The sequence below is a fragment of the Crocuta crocuta genome, unplaced genomic scaffold, assembly GCF_008692635.1.
Source record: "Crocuta crocuta isolate KB4526 unplaced genomic scaffold, BGI_CrCroc_1.0 scaffold78, whole genome shotgun sequence".
NCBI lineage: Eukaryota > Metazoa > Chordata > Mammalia > Carnivora > Hyaenidae > Crocuta > Crocuta crocuta.
The window spans coordinates 1,391,978-1,408,111 of NW_027532617.1; the positions used below are offsets into that span (position 1 = coordinate 1,391,978).

Consider the following 16,134-nt stretch of genomic DNA (forward strand, 5'->3'; position numbering starts at 1 on the left):
TGACTGCATTCTAGAAAATTATTTACTTTTAAAATAAATGTGGTCAGACTATGGCTATTCTTATAAGCAACTGCACTGTCACTCATGTTGATGCACATGTGCCTTTTCTTTTTTGAGGAAGAGAAAAGAGCAGCCCAGAGCCTCTGTGAGCCAGGAAGACTTGCCCAAAGAGTGAGCCTGACATGGGAACAAGATTTGCTTGTAGTTTATGGTTAAAAAAAGGGCTAAGAAGTGTGCCTGTGAGTTTTAAGTATTGTTTTATCTCCACTGTATTTGGAAGGTCATACTAGATTCTTTGAATGCCAATTCTTTCCTTTAAAAAGTTCAAGTTAACTTAGTCAAGATGCTAAAATATTTGTGTTCACAGAAGCAGTTATATTAAAGGGATAAAGAAGCCTTTCCAGCCAGCAAGGCTGCCCTGACCTTCATGAAGTTTCAAAGCTGATGTGCTTGCCTCTTTCTGCTTGCTTTGTCTTGTGCCTAATCTACAGTCAGAACAAGTGTTTCTCTGTAAAAGACTTCCTTCTCCTCGTTTGCTTTTTATTTCCCACAGTTGGGGCCATTTGTGAGCTCCCGAACTAACAAACAAAGCAAAGAAACTCTCAAAGATGTTGTGCTCAAATTGGTGATTGAAAGGCCTAAAGCAGCACAATGGAATCAAAGCAGGAGGAAACCTGAACGTAGGACGTCTCTTCAGCACTGGATCCAATGGTCCCACCACAAACACTTGGGGTTTTGCAAGCTCAGCTAAGCTACGTCTGGGTTTGTGCCAAGCCCGGCTTTACAAAGGCTCAAGGCATAAAGTGTCCTTGGGGCGAGCTACAGGGAAAGGCCTCGGTCTTTCATTAGAATCAATTAAGTCCCAATTTATTGAAACTCCATTCCGCCTCTGTTGGCATTTTGAAACCATATTTAAAATATTCTATAGTTGTGATTTCAAGGGTAATGCACCTTGGATTCTCCCCAAGTTTACAAGTTTTGTTTTTGAATGTATAAGTAAAACAAAAAACCCCAAAAAACCCATGTCAGTTTATGTTTATTTTATAATTTATAAACCGGTATCATATTTGTTTCTTAAACTTTATTGTCTCTAGTTTATCAATGGGAAAAATGCAAATCAGAGAGGCGAAGGGGTGTGCCCAAAGTAACAAGGGCAAGGCCAAACTCAAACTAGGTAATATGGAGCCCAATTCTACATCCGTTCCATTATACCATTTCCAGGTGCACTTAAATTATATACACATTAATTATAAATTCACCTAACATATATGTGAACAAATATTTGTGTAAATATCATGTACCTTGTGGTACTGAAATCCTAATTGACACGATAGACAGCTAACATGACTACCATCATTTTAGGAACAATAATCATAGGGTTATCCTAAATAAAAAAATTCCCTGCTGCCTTTAAAACTGGAATCCATTTTCAAAAATTGATGTACTCATAAGTTGTTAGGCATGGATCTGTTATAAACAGTGAAGTTTTATCATTATTATTATTTTTTTTTAACAGAGAGTCCCACCTCAGAGTTGGCTTGCTGCCTTATTTTATCTCTATATAATTGGATTAGTTTCAGCATTTTCCTAACCTAAATATACAAGAAAGTTTGGGGCTACTTTCTTTTTCACCTGCTAAGAAGGAGAGGGTGCTTAGGAAGAGAGACAAAAACCCTTGACAAAGGAAGTGTCCCTTGGGAGTTGCTTGAACTAGGGAATCACAGAGTATTAGCAAAAGTGATTTGTTCCCGGGCACCTGGGTGGCTCAGTCAGTTAAGCGTCCGACTTCGGCTCAGGTCATAATCTCACGGTTCATGAGTTCAAGCCCCACGTCGGGTTCTGTGCTGACAGCTCAGAGCTGGGAGCCTGCCTCAGATCCTCTGTCTCCCTCTCTCTCTGCCCCTCTTCCCACTTGCTCGCATGGTCACTCTCTCTCAAAAATAAATAAACATAAAAAAAAATTTAAGGGGAAAAAAGTGATTTGTTCCTACCCTCACCTGCCTTTAAGTGGGTGCAAAGGTGGAGGGAAAGGAGAAGACACAGTCTAAATCTTCAAGATAAAGTGTGCTTTTTGAGGAGGAGGCCAGGGAGGAATTCCCAACACATGGCTTAAAGAGAGAAGAAGAATGGACTCCTTAAGGCTGTGAAGGGCAAGGTTAACCTGAAGAATGCAGGTCCCAGACCTCTCAGCCCCAGTGAATACACTCTGTTTGGCAGGAAGCCTTTGTGGGTAATTAACTCTATTAACTGCTTTGGTGGGGCCTCAGAATTTTGGAGATTATTTGAAAGAGATTTTTAATCCCAGGTTTGGCTGTGGAGCATACAAATACAAGCTGATTTTCATCTCTTTATAAATCAAAGCTGGACTTGAATAAGAAAAGCATATTAAAATCACAAAAGCACATATCATGAGTCTCTGAATCAAATCAATGTAATTTTTAGATTATTATTTGGGCATGAATATCTCTGCTCTCTCTCATGAATAACAATGAAAACACATACACAATATTTTGTAGTTATCAGGTATATTATTCCAGTTTTAAGTTAAGGATGAGACTCATAATAAAACCTGCATGTGTCCAGCACATCACAGATCTGAAAATATTTCAAAAGATCTTATTTTATTCTTACAACAACCCATGAAGTATGTAAGGTAGTATCCCCATTATACAGAAAAAGCTGAGTCTCACAGAGACAGAGCTAGCTTCTATTTGGTAACATAGACAGTAATTGGTTAAGTCTGACTTGAACTTGGGTCACCTGATTCGAAGTCAGTATTCCCTCCTTTATACCAAATGTTTCCTCTAGTGAATTGTATATTCTGTATATATAGGTATAAAGTTTCTAAGACAGATCTGATTTTGAGAAGGAAAAAGTAGGTTTGGACCTCTTTATGTGTGTACACTAAGGGTGGCCACCTAACCAATCTGTATGAATTTTTCACTAGAAAAATAAGTGTAATGACAATATTTGATTTAACTACTCCCAGTAAGATAGGGAAATACATTTTAAGAATGAAGCTTGTTAAATCTTATTATGCAAATATCAGGCATTATATATTACTATGTATTTCCATCCATTGATCCTTTGGAAGAATCATGTTCTAGACTTTCATAAATTTGCTGTGAAGATGTAGTAGCTCATATGGGTTGGATAGATGTTATGGGGAAAGTTGTGAAAATCCATAATTTCTCATCTTTCGTAATGTGTGTCCCTGTGGCCCATAAACTCAGCTAATTGAGGGGAGGCTATGAGGAGGTTGGGGTATTTCGCCCTCTCCCCATTATGTATGGCTGGCTATGAGACATTTTAATGGCCACAGGTGGCACTATGTTCTCCAGGCAGCCATCTTAAAAAGTGTCCTCCTCAGGGGCAGCTAGTGGCTCACTCAGTTAACCATCCACGTCTTGATTTCTGCTCAGATCATGATCTCACGGTTCATGGGATAGAGCCCTGTGATGGGCTTTGTGTCAATGGCGTGGAGCCTGCTCAGGATTCTCTTTCTCCTTCTCTCTCTGCCCCTCCCCCACTTCTATGCAGCCACTGTCTCTCAAAAATAAATAAATAAAAAAGTATCCCCCTCATAACTAGCAGAGCCAGGTAAGTTTCTCTTCCTGCAATGATTTAGCAAAGGCAGCAAAGACTTAGCCTTGCCTTGGAGAGGTGGGAGAGTGCAGTGGTTGAGAAAGCATGCTCTGGGATCCAACGACTTATGTCTGAACCCTGCCCTACTCAAGTTACAAAACCTTGCTTTCCCTTTTCTGCAAAATGGAGCTGCCAATCGTTTCCTACTTCTAACATAACAAACTACCACAAACTTGGCTTAAAACGACATACATTTATTATCTCCTATCTCTGTAACTTGGCAGTTTGAGTATAGTGTAGCTCACCTGTGTTTTCTACTTAGCGTCTCACAAAGCCAAAATCAAGGGGTCAGCAGGGCTGTGTTCCTTTACAGAAGCTCTGGGGGTGGATCCACTCCAGGTTCATTCAGATTGCTAACGAGGGGCGCCTGGGTGGCTCAGTTGGTTGGGTGTCTGACTTCAGTTCAGGTCATGACCTCGCAGTTTGTGAGTTTGAGTCCTGAGTTGAGTTCTGTGCTGACAGCTCAGAACCTGGAGCTTGCTTTGGAACCTGTGTCTCCCTCTCTCTCTGCCCCTCCCCTGCTAGCACTCTGTCTCAAAAATAAATAAAAGTTAATAAAAATTAAAAAAAAAAAAGATTGCTAATGAAATTTATCTCCCTGAGGTTCAAGGCCCGAGGTCCCGCAAGGGCGGGCTGTCAGCTAGAGCTCCTCTGAGCACCTCAAGGCTGCCTACATTCCTTGCCACACGGTCCCCTCCATTCCTGAACCAGCAACAATGCTTCCAGTCATCTCACAGTAGGAATCTCTGACTTTCCCTCTTGCTCCATCTCCTATCCAGGTGGAGAATATCATCTGCCTATGGGCTTGTTTAGTACATCAGAATCCTTGTGACTTGACTTGAAACCCACAGAAGCTTTTTATATTCTGTACTCATGCTAGGGGATCTCAGTAAGGAAAAGATGTTTATTTGCCACCAGATATTATAGCTCTGAGGTACTAGAATCCTGCAAGTTGGGACAACAGAACAAAACTGAAGATGAAGAAACAGTTTTCACGTAGACACAGAGATCCCCGAGGCTCTGATTTATGCGACATTTGTGAAGTGAAATTCAACATGTTGTTTCTGGCTGATTTGAAGCCCTTGTCATAGATGTTTTATGATTCCAAAGGAACAAAGTAGAGGAAAGTCCCCAAAGGGAAACTGGACAGGTGTTTTGGGGCTACAAAACATTTATTTAGTTATATGGTGAAGGGTATCTGTTTGATGGTGGAATCGTTAAGTTGCCTAGGGTCAGGGGTTGGAACATGCTTTAGTGGTTTCTAAAAGAGATCTAGAATGCCTTTTCTTTACCAAAATATCTTTTTGTAAAAATGTCCTTGATACCAAGTGCTTGGATTAATTCAGAGAACCTATTTTCTCTCTATTGTCAGAGGGGCCCCTGAACAGAGGCCTGGATTGACAGAGGCCTGAAGGGTATTTGGGCCTGAATACAGCCGAATGGACAGAGCAATGGTTTTCTGGTGGTAATAATGACAGTACACAAGTTTATGCCTTGAAAACGGTTAGTTCTCATTTGAGAAGGTCATGGCCCTGGAGACACCAAATGACTTGGAAGATTTTGACAAGAAAATCTCTGGATACCCTTCATTAACCTTAGTTTGGTCTTGCCAAGGGAAACACCCACATTCACCTCGATTCTCCAACTCTTCCCAATTTCTCTGGAGAGAGGTCGAATTCCACACTAGTCTGATAGAAAATCAACCAAAGTAGAACTTGAACAGTGTGTACATTCAAAGTCTTATAATGTACGCTTCCCAATTAGTTTTTAAAAAGGCATGCACATCAGTCATCTGGTTTTAAAACTCAGAGTCACTGTGACCTTAGGCATCTAGCACACCTCCTAGCACATGGTATAGACCCAAGAAATACTTGTGTAATACATACTGTTAAACGATTTCTCATCTGGTTCTAAAGAAATTCTAAAAGAAAAGTCTCACTGATAATTTTTTTTCCAGTTACCATGAATCAGTTCCATGTTTTGAAGACCCAGCATATCTGCCATGTAGGCCCTGCTGAATATGTTACAACCTGCTATTCATTTACTCATGTTAAGCATATTTAATGTCTATCGATAACATTCTAGGCACAATGAATTGCCATTTCCTCCAACTGTTATAAAACCCTGGATAAACGTATGGAAATCAATATGGTTCCACACTTCCTTTGTATTTTACTCAAATATGTCTTTTTAAAAATTTTTTTAATGTTTTTTTTTTAACTTATTTCTGAGACGGAAAGAGGGCGACAGCATGAGCAGAGGAGGGTCAGAGAGAGAGGGAGACACAGAATCCGAAGCAGGCTCCAGGCTCTGAGCTAGCTGTCAGCACAGAGCCTGATGTGGGGCTCAAACCCATGAACCATGAGATCATGACCTGAGCCGAAGTTGGATGCTCAACCAACTGAGCCACCCAGGTGCCCCTCAAATAAGTCTTGTATTTTTAAGTGGTGCTAAAAAGTTGAGGTTGGCTTTGCTAAGGAATGGCTAATTTAAGAAGTGATTTAGCAATAAAGACTCAGCAATATTGCAAGTGGTTGTTTTGTATTAGTCTTTGGGGCTTGCTTTTAGATTGTGTGATTCCCATAGGATCTCAACCATGGTGTCCTTTCCAGGAATCTGTAGTTTAGCCAGACCTCTGCCATAACCCGCCTATGGTCTCTGATACTAAAATATAAAACAAAAAAAAATCCTCTCATATTTAGGGTAAATCTGCCCCATATTGATATCTTACCCACATATTTTCTCCTCCTTGCTTTCAATGCCCTTTCATAAACACTCGTATACCAGAGTTCAAGCAATGGTCCTCACCCGACTGCTTATTAGAATCATGCAGGATCGTTGTGGGTGGGCCCCAGGCTTCAGTGGTTTTAAACACCTCAGGCCCCCACAACCAGGGCACTCTACAGTACAGCCAGGATAAAGGACAACTGGCATAGAGACTGGAATGAGAGATGGGGGGCGGGGCACCTAACTCTCCGTCCTTGTTCTCAATTAAGGCTATGTGACCTTGGACATATTACTCATCTTAGTTTGTGAAATGAATTTGGACTCAGGTGCCTCTAGCTTTAACTCTCTGAGACCAACACGTGAAAAAGTGAAGAGTATAATGATGCGTTGACTCAGACAATATACATGCCCTCTTCCTTGTAAATTCAAGGAAAGCTGACTTTGTTGTCAAAGAGAGAAATCTACAGTAAATGATCAGGAAGCAAATACATATCCCTCTTCCATGCATGAACACTCACAATCTCTTGAAGGAGGCAGCTGAGTTATTCAATACCACTGATACACTCTTTTTTCTAAGTTGTTCTCTCATGATTTTTTTTCAAAAACAGTAGAAATCCGTGGACATCATTTACTACTTCCAACACATTTTTTAATCACTTGCACCACTGACTTCAGCAGATCATTTGGCATTCTCGCCATTTAGTAATTTGACATCTTACCTGAGTGACAGCAACATTTGTCCCATCGGTGACTTCCACACTCATATTATAGATGGACCTCTGCTCCGCATCCAAAGGTTTGGCAATGACAATGGTCCCAACACCCTTCTCTGCGTCAAAAGAGCTGTCAAAATTCCCCCCTGATGATTTCACAAAAACAACATGAAATTAGCATATCTGAGAAGTTATTACATGTATTCAAGCATATAGCTTTAAAGGGAGCTCTTACACAGAAATAATTCTTGACAGGCATCCCTATGGCTCAGTTTTTTACATCTTAAATGGGACCTCTATTTCCAATTTAATTTATATTTCAAAACACAGCCTCTTCAATGCATAACAAATGTCACGAAAAAGAATGTATTGCAAAGAAAAACCTCAGCACTAACATTACAGAAGTGAAGTATAAACTGAGTCAGTAAAATATTTAGAAAACTGCAGGCCTTCCAACCCCTTGTGGCTTCTATGCTAAGGATTTATAGACCTTTTTGCTTTTCTAAAGTAGATTAAATTCTAAGTAAGCAAATAGTCCAATTATTAACAAAAATATGTAGACACTTTTGAATCGATTTTAGGATTGATGGTAAACTTTGGTTGGTAGAGTTCAGATCCCCTCCATTAGATGTCAGAAATAAAAGTATAAACACTAGAAAATAAGAAAAAGCCAAAAAATTGAGTTTCATATAAAAAATTCTACATCTGTAAGTTGGGATATTTACAGAAAAATTTTGTTTTGCCATCTTGGCAGGGCGAATTATTTTTCTCCCCAAAAGGCAGAGAGTTTATGGGGGATTTACAAAATGAAATCTGGAAGGAAGGAGAAGATAACATCAGTTTATGTGACATCAACTTACAAAACAACCAGTGTGAAAGTTTAAAAAACTTTCCTTCCCTCTCCATTGGGCCAGGAGTACCTGATAATGTGCCAAGACAACATAGGCCTTTTAAAAATGACTGTAGCTGTTTTCATCTCTGTGAACTAAAATGTGGTTTGTGATCTTTCCCAAAATGAGAGGTTTTTTTTTTTTTTTAGGGGGAGAGAAGATAATAGTACAAATGCTGGACTGATTTTAATTAAATATCACTGTATGTTCACAAGCTCTATTTATTTTAGTATGAAATTCCATGATGTCAATTAATTTTATTCTTGGACAGTAATTTTATTTAGCTACAGCACACGGGGCAATTCATTTACTGAATTTCATACTGTAGAAAAGAAATCTTGGCTTCTCTTCCCTTCAACATACTTTGGATTTCATTTTGCTGATCAGTGAACAATACCATATACAATTTCTATGATATTACAATTACAAATGAGTGGATGAGTTAAGGGAAAGGAGAATTTACCTGAATTAGTAGAATTCAATATACAGTGACACAAAATAAATCACATGGTTTACTAAAAAAAAAAAATCTGGTCATATATATTTCAAATACTTATTGCCTGCAGCTGTCATATACACTTAAGATTATTTAATTGCTAGAGAGAACATAATTACCCTTGACATTTAATTAAAGTTATGGAGATACGGGGGACCACAGAATTGCTTGGAGATGATATATTTTTCAAAAACTTCATCTAAAAAGAGACTCATCTTCCAATTAATATCTTTAATTGATTTACTGAGGAGCACTTAATGTTAACTCCAAAAAAAAAAAAAATTCTTTTGAAGAACAGGAGAAGGAGAAAGGGGAGGAAATCTAGGCTGAACGGGAAAGCAAGCCTCAGGTCACCGTGTCTCTTTCAAAGGGAATGTTCCCTGTTGATAACCACATGAAATAAAACGTAAGGCTGATTCAAGGGTCTTGAGTAACCATCCTAATGAACAAAGAAAAACCACTTGCTATCAACTGGTACATTCTGGAAAAAAAAAAAAAGCCACTTTGCCATGGAAACTTTCAAGGAAAGGATATAAAATACATCAGACCTGTGTGGAAGGGAAGAGCAGAATGCCACTTTTTGTGCTGTTTTGGGTGGGAGTTACTTTATATTTTAAATCACATTGAAAATGATCTTCAGAATGTTTTCCTAACAGGGTTGTTGTCTTTTTTTAAATATGAGGAACACATTTTGGGGGGCGGGAGTGGGGAGGTGGGCAAGGTAAGGACAGAGAAAAAGGTCATCTTTCAATGTCAATTATTTTAGAAGGTAAAAATTTGTAGGTCGAGGCAAAGGGGAAATTATGCAAATTATAAAACTTTGCTGTGCTCCAGTCTAAGGATGAATGAAAATAAAATTTAGAGAACACCCAAGCAAAGATTTCCAGTTTTAGCTCCTGTTTAAAAGGGGGAAATCCTATGTGCTCTCTCCCTCACTGCCTGAGACTCACATTTTCCTCAGGGCCTTGTGATGAAACATATAATCATTTCATGGGCTGAGTGGCATAAAATTTACATAAATTACATATGACATGTAGACTGTGTTTTCTTATTACTCATTTTTCATATCAAAAAACATCTCTGGCTATTTTTATGGTTTTAATTTTTTATAGTTCTCTCTCCTGCATGTGTGCGTATGTGTCTGTGAGTGTGTGTATGTATCTCCCTCATCCGCCATTACAGTTTCAAATACTCTGGACTGGAAAGCTCTGAAGGGGCAGGGAGCTAGACAAATGGAAAGCAGATCAAGGGGAACTGAAGACAGAGAGAGCCTGCGAAGTGGTTCGCAGTCCATCAACATGGCGAGCAGCCTCTGGTAGTCACTTCCAGGGCATGTGCTCCCAGTGAAACCAAGATATCACGGGAAACAAGATTCCCAATATCTAGCCTGAGTTTTAAAATGAATTTCTGACAAGGGACACAGAATCTAGACCAGCAGTTCACCATCAACCCTCACGCAATTTAATAACCTACCACTTAGGCATCCCATTTCATAAACGACCCCGTATCTCTCCCCCAGGGCTCATTTCTCAGGCTCCCTTTTAGCCTGAAAGGTGATTTCATTTCATAGGAAACTATGTCCAATTCATCTGGGGTGAGAGTATCAAATGGTAGGAGTCCATTTTCACTAGCAGCATTCCGTTTAAACAAGATGTGCTTCCTCAGAGCCAGTAACACAACATGCAAAGCCAGAGTATGCTGGTGCAGCAGCGTTAGGCTAAACAAAAGGTGGGGGCAGGGGAGAACACCGCCGAGCTGGTCTGAGTTTCAACAAAGTGGGAAAGTGGAAAAGTCACAGCCTGAGCGTTGCTGCAGGGGTGTGCGGCAGAGATGGTTAAAAGCAAGGTTGTGAACAGCCCACATAACAGATAGTTCATGTCAGGGACATTTCTCTGTGACCATTTTTGGTAAAGACGGGTTTAACAGAGTAAACAAAGAGCAGAAGAGGAGGGTTGGATTTCTACTGGATTCTAAAGTTAAATGTAAAAAGTCAGAATGTCCTAAAAAGCTTCAAAAATGGGATTAGGGTAAAAATACTTTAACGCGGCAGCGACTGCTTGCATATGCCGCGCATCAGGGCATTGGCTCATGATTCGGTCAAGTCTTTCTTTAAAGAAGGGTACAAAGTATCACCATCTCTCCATAATGAGATCTGATGGTGAGTTTCGCACCACTTCCTCTTTAGAGAAGTTTCCAGGCTCCTCCCCTAGCATATGATTCCATTGCACTCTGTGTGTAATTGTAAAAACACCAACCAAAATCTAGTAGTCTCCAAGGGGGAAGTGTTATGTGAGAAGCTTCCAAAACACTGAGCTGCTGAATCTCAATGAATTAAGGGAGTCGTTCACAAGCTGTTCATTCAAGTTCAGCATGTACACCAAACGTAAGGAAAAATGCTAAACACCGATTGCGGTTTGATCATGAATAATTTTCTGTCTTGGAATGAAGCAAGCACAGTATGGGGCTGAAAAGGATATTTACATGGAAGGCAAGAGATGCTGGGTGGAGGTCAGGAAACAGCGGTAGAAAGGAAAATCCCTTCTAGAATCTGGTTTAAAATTCATTTTCGTAAAATAATGAATATACAAAGTGTTGTTTAGGCTTTTTATTATTTCCCTGAAACCTCTCAGATGTGGTCCTATGGTATATATGGTCCTGATGGAGAAAAGAGAGGACCATTTGGGATCAACTTAGGGACTGTGCAGAATAGGAGGAATGAAGTATTTGATGTTAACTGAATGATTTTGAGCAAACACTACTTGAACAGATAAACTGGTGTATTAGAAATGATATGTAGACACGGCTTCTCTCAGGAGGGATGGGTAAGAGTTTTGTGATACAGAAATATGGCCACTACATTAGAAAAGACTCAATCTACAGTCAGAGAACAAGCCTGCTGCTAGTGCTGTCAAAGAGTTCACATGACCACTTGATCTAATGCTTAAGGGACGGCTCCACTGGGGACAAGGTTCAGGAAGGACAGGTGTAAGCTTAGGAGACAGAAGCAGCCCAGAACCCAAAGTGTGCAGGAACCTATGACAAACTAAGAGCCAAGGTGATCTTCATATACCTGCAACACAGATAGGAATTTCAGCTAGAGTGGGACCTATGTGCTAGCTTGCACTGTCAGAGAGTTGTTTTCAAATAAGATAAACAAAGATATTTTCAATGTTTACTCTCAAGAAGAACAACCATTTTTCTAATCAAAGTATCAGGTGAAAAGCCAGCAAATTGGGTGGCAGCGTCCGCCGTCAACTGTGGGTAAAGAGGCATTGTTTGAAGTGCGTAATAGGGGTGGTCTTTACAATACAGATATTTGCCATTGGGATAAAGATACGAGGAATGAACTGTGAACCAGACTGCGTGCACATTATAACAAATGTAAATCAAGGAGTTGCTGGGTTGAATCATAGTCTCCTGAGAAGTGTGAAGATATGTGATAAAGCCACAAAGGATTATGGGTTATTTTTGTTCCCTTCATTTTCTTTCCCTTTTAACACAGAGAAGGAACATGCTGTGCATTGGGCTGTTTAAACACAGAACAGCTGAAATTTATTATGTTTCCTTTTAATTACAGCTTTCTTAACTGGGTTACAAGTAGGGCTTCTGTTTCTGGAAGCTGAGGAGGGTCTAGCTACATAATATTGTAAGCAATGGTCTCTTGGGAGGAACACAAAAGTGACTGGCAGATCGGTGGTGCAGGGGTCCAGACTTGGGAACAAAATCTTGCTTGCTTTGGTTTTTGTGAATTCATAGTATGATGGGAGGGAAAGGTATGCAGTTAAATAAGAATCAGGTAGATCTGGAAATATGGAAATGAGGAGACTATACTCTCAGGGGGAGAAGAATGCAGAAACACTCTTTATGTTTACTTAATGAGAATTCATTCATTATAGCATTTGTAAGCTGTAAGTGCTAGGCCAGGATGTTGTAGTCTCTGTAACCTTGAATGTCTGTATAGGTGCCTATATACACTAGGTCTGTAATGGAGCCAAATCTTGACTCTGTTGGAAGAGTCACAGAGTATTTACCTGGATAAGACCTACACTTACACCCAGATCTCATTTCAGATCTGTGCCAACAGTATATGACAGCATTCAACCACAGTACACTGCCAATTTCTTAAGCATTGGGAAGCATGCTTCCCTCTCTTTTCCCTCTGTGTTAGCTTGGCCAAGGAAGATGCTTAGGCAAGAAGAAAGGGAAGAGAATGAAGAGTCTGCATGGCCAAGGACAAATAAGAAAAACCTCTTGAAAGTGAGAAGGAAACATCTGAATATGATAAAGAAAACAATAGGTTTTTAGAGAGGGGGGAAAGATATTGTCAGCAGGCCAAAAAAAAAAAAAAAAGACTCTGTTAGATTAGAAGAGATTCTAAAAAGGGGGATTTGGTGGAAGGGAGACTATACTGATACTGAAAGCAACCCCAGCACCTGGGGAAAAGATTTAACTTCTGTGATGAAAAAAGAGTTGGTGTTTCAAGATGTTGCTGGCTGGATGTGGGGATGGAAATAAAACCACGTTGTGTTTGGGCATCGGGCCCGGTAAGTTCAATCTGTAAGAGAAGCTCAGCTAGATGATACCAGATCTGCAGTGAAATCCCTGTGATGGAAGCATCTAGCAGAGAGGGACAACCCTGTAGGTCTTCATTAAAACTACTCCATGCATTGTTATGAGAAGGATTCTTTAGGAAGAGTGTAGCATTTAGACGTGTGAAGGTGGAGAAAGAAATGATTTCTGGATGTGTATCTGGAGCAGCCTGAAGGGATTCACTCCAGGGAGGGCTGTCATCTGTACACTGCCCCTCTTTTCTTGGACTAGTTCTCATTTTGTCAAAAGGGCGATGGTTGCTATGGCTGGGAAGACAGTGGAAGGTTGCCCTGACTTGGGGTTCGTCTCAAGAGGCATTAGTAGGGTCAATGCGTTGGCTGCCTGGAGTGTCTCCTCCATCACCATGGTTTATTCCACCCTGAAGCAATCAACAGAAGCATTGGCAGGAGGAAGAAATGAAGGGAAAAAAAGGCCTTGATCTTGAGTTAAGAATGAGATTGGATTGGGGCATCTGGGTGGCTTAGCCGGTTAAGTGTCTGACTCTTGATTTCGACTCAGGTCATGATCTCATGATTTGTGAGTTCAAGCCCCCTCATCGGGCTGTGTGCTGACAGCGCAGAGCCTACTTGGGATTCCCTCTCTCCCTCTCTTTCTGCCCCTCTCCCAGCTTGTGCACATATACTCTCTCAAAACAAATAAACATTAAAAAGAGAATGATAATAGATCAATACAAATGAAAATACACAATAGCACTAACAATGTGAACATGAAAACATGCAGGTAATGTTACATATCGCATTACTAGGTATGCTTACCTACCTATACACACACACACACACACACACACACACACACAGAAATGCTGAGGAACTACAAACTGACTTGGATATCTGGGGTCAGATGGCTGGTCAGAGCATCAGAGAAAGGTGTGTTTTTTAGGATGTGTGTTGTGTGCAAATAGGGGCTTCCTGGGTGGGTGGGGATGGTAGCAGGATGTGCTGCAGGGCCCGAGGAGGTTGCAGGCATGGATCACATGAGGGAGAGCATCAGTGCTGTTGGGTGTAGAGGTGCTTGCGAACTGAAGGGTCAGGGGAGAGAGGAGGCAAAGTGGAGGCTGAGGAGAGACAGCAACACCCTCCGCCCACCCCTCCCCCCAGCTTAGGACAGCACACCAGGAGCCCTGTTGCCTGTTGAGAACACTCTTCTCTGGGTTATTTAAAAGAAATCACTATTGCACACATCCCTGGAGGCTTGGCATCAGGGGACACATGTGCAAACTGAGATGCATTTTCTGTGACTCCAACTGGGGCAGTGAGGGAACCACCCAGGATGACAGCATAGACAACCAGGTGAGGCGTGTGTGCTGCCCTCCGTTTCACCAAGAAAGAGGAAGCTGCATCACATAATAACTTCGTGGGCTGAAAACCCGTGAGAAGATGCAGAATCGAAGACATCTTCCATAGATCAGAAGAGGTTCCACTTCTAATGCATTAAGCGGAGATGAAGAAGGAGTTGAAAGTTCAGAATGAGGATGGTCACGTACAGAGATGGTGTGACTAATGCCAAGTAAGGAAAGCAAAGACATTCTACCGGCATTCCAGAAGATGAAATATATAGAAAACATGCCCCTTTGGGGGGAGTTCAGAGGACTTTCTACTGAAGTTTGGTTGGAGGCCACGGGGCATTCTTTTTCCTGTGCCTCATTAAAACAGATGTGGAATGTTCTAAATGCTTTCTCCAGACCCAGCCATTCCTGGGAAGAGAGGTGGGTTCCTGCCCATCCGATCCAGGTGGTGACATATGGAGGGAAATGATTCCTGCAGACCAGGTCTCTGGATTCCCGGCCTCCCACAAAGAACCGTGGGAAGTCAGCTCCAGCACAACCCGGTGTCAGATCCGGGGTTGGCACCTTCTCCCTGTTCCGTCCTCTGGGCTCCGGGCTGTTTTGTTTCCCATCCTCAGCACCGATTTCCCCTGCACCGCCTCTCCCTGCCTGTGTGTGGAGGGCAAGGCTGCCGTCTTGCCCTCTCCTTTTGCAGCCTGCTTGCTCGTTCTCTTTCAAAGAATTTAAAGGTTGGCTCCCAAGGTCTGTCCTACATGTTTCTGTCTGCTTTCTCTATTCGGTTCTTGTAGGAAGCTCTCATGGGCTATATATCTGGGTTCCATTTCCTGTCTCTACCTTTGTGGATGGCAGCCAGGGACCCCTCTTGGTGGAGCTTTTTGGTCTATGAATGGCACTACTGCAGCACAAGTGGGGTGTTGGGATAAATTTTAATTTATTTTTCAATCAGAAAAGACCCAAATAACCCAGCCTACAAAATCATAAAAACAAAACAACAAAAAGTCCATATACCTCAAAAGAGAAGAAAAAAAATTTTTTAAAGAAATCAAAACAACCCCTCCCCCCCGAATCCAAACCCCATCAAACCTCAAACAAAGGAGTCCGTGGATACAAGTAACGCAATAGTTGTTAGAGGCATGTATGAAATCTGTGGGCTGCACTTCAGCCTGTCACAGGCAGTTATGAAAGATGTAATTTAATTTGCTTAAAAAAAAAAAACCCGTAAAAGGCAGATTGGATAGCTGTATTTTAGCAAATGTGTTTGCACTAAGGGTACCTTCTGTTGAACAGTTCTGCCCACAAGCTGTCTGTAGAATATAGAACATCTCTCGAGCATGCTTGCCACCTTGAAGCAGGGCAGTCGGGAGCAGAAAAAAAAAAAGAACAGAATGCAGAAAAAAGGTGAAGAAAAGGAGAGAAATGAAGGACAGCAAGTCTAGTACCATCAATACATTTAGAAATGAGATTAGCCAAGTGTGACAATAGAATTTAAATGACACACAGAAAGACACTAAGATTGCAGTAAATAACATACTATGGAAAATCCGGCCAGAGAGCACTTTCTGTTCAGCTTAGCTACAGAGTTGGAACGAAAGCACAGGTCGATTATTCATTTTACTGGCTCTTTTGCATTCCAGCACTATGCATCTTTTTTTCCATCTTAGGACTAATCGTTAGTTTTTTTTAATTTTTAAATTTTTTGTAATTTTTGGTTTTGATTCCGATTTTTTTTTTTTTTTTTTTTTTTTTTTTTTTTTTCATTTTCTGTTT

The 16,134-nt window shown here is 40.9% G+C and overlaps 1 protein-coding gene across 3 annotated transcripts in view; it reads right to left on the reverse strand.

The window, feature by feature from the left end:
• Positions 1-16,134, reverse strand: part of FAT3 (FAT atypical cadherin 3) — a 520,003-nt gene that overhangs the window by 107,692 nt on the left and 396,177 nt on the right. For 2 of the 3 annotated variants that reach the window (XM_077780625.1, XM_077780624.1), the window contains exon 6: positions 7,092-7,231. In XM_077780625.1, the coding sequence (XP_077636751.1) occupies positions 7,092-7,231 (140 nt within the window). Of the gene's footprint in view, positions 1-7,091; positions 7,232-15,640; positions 15,710-16,134 lie in introns of all 3 variants that reach the window. The other variant, XM_077780623.1, reaches the window with a different exon arrangement.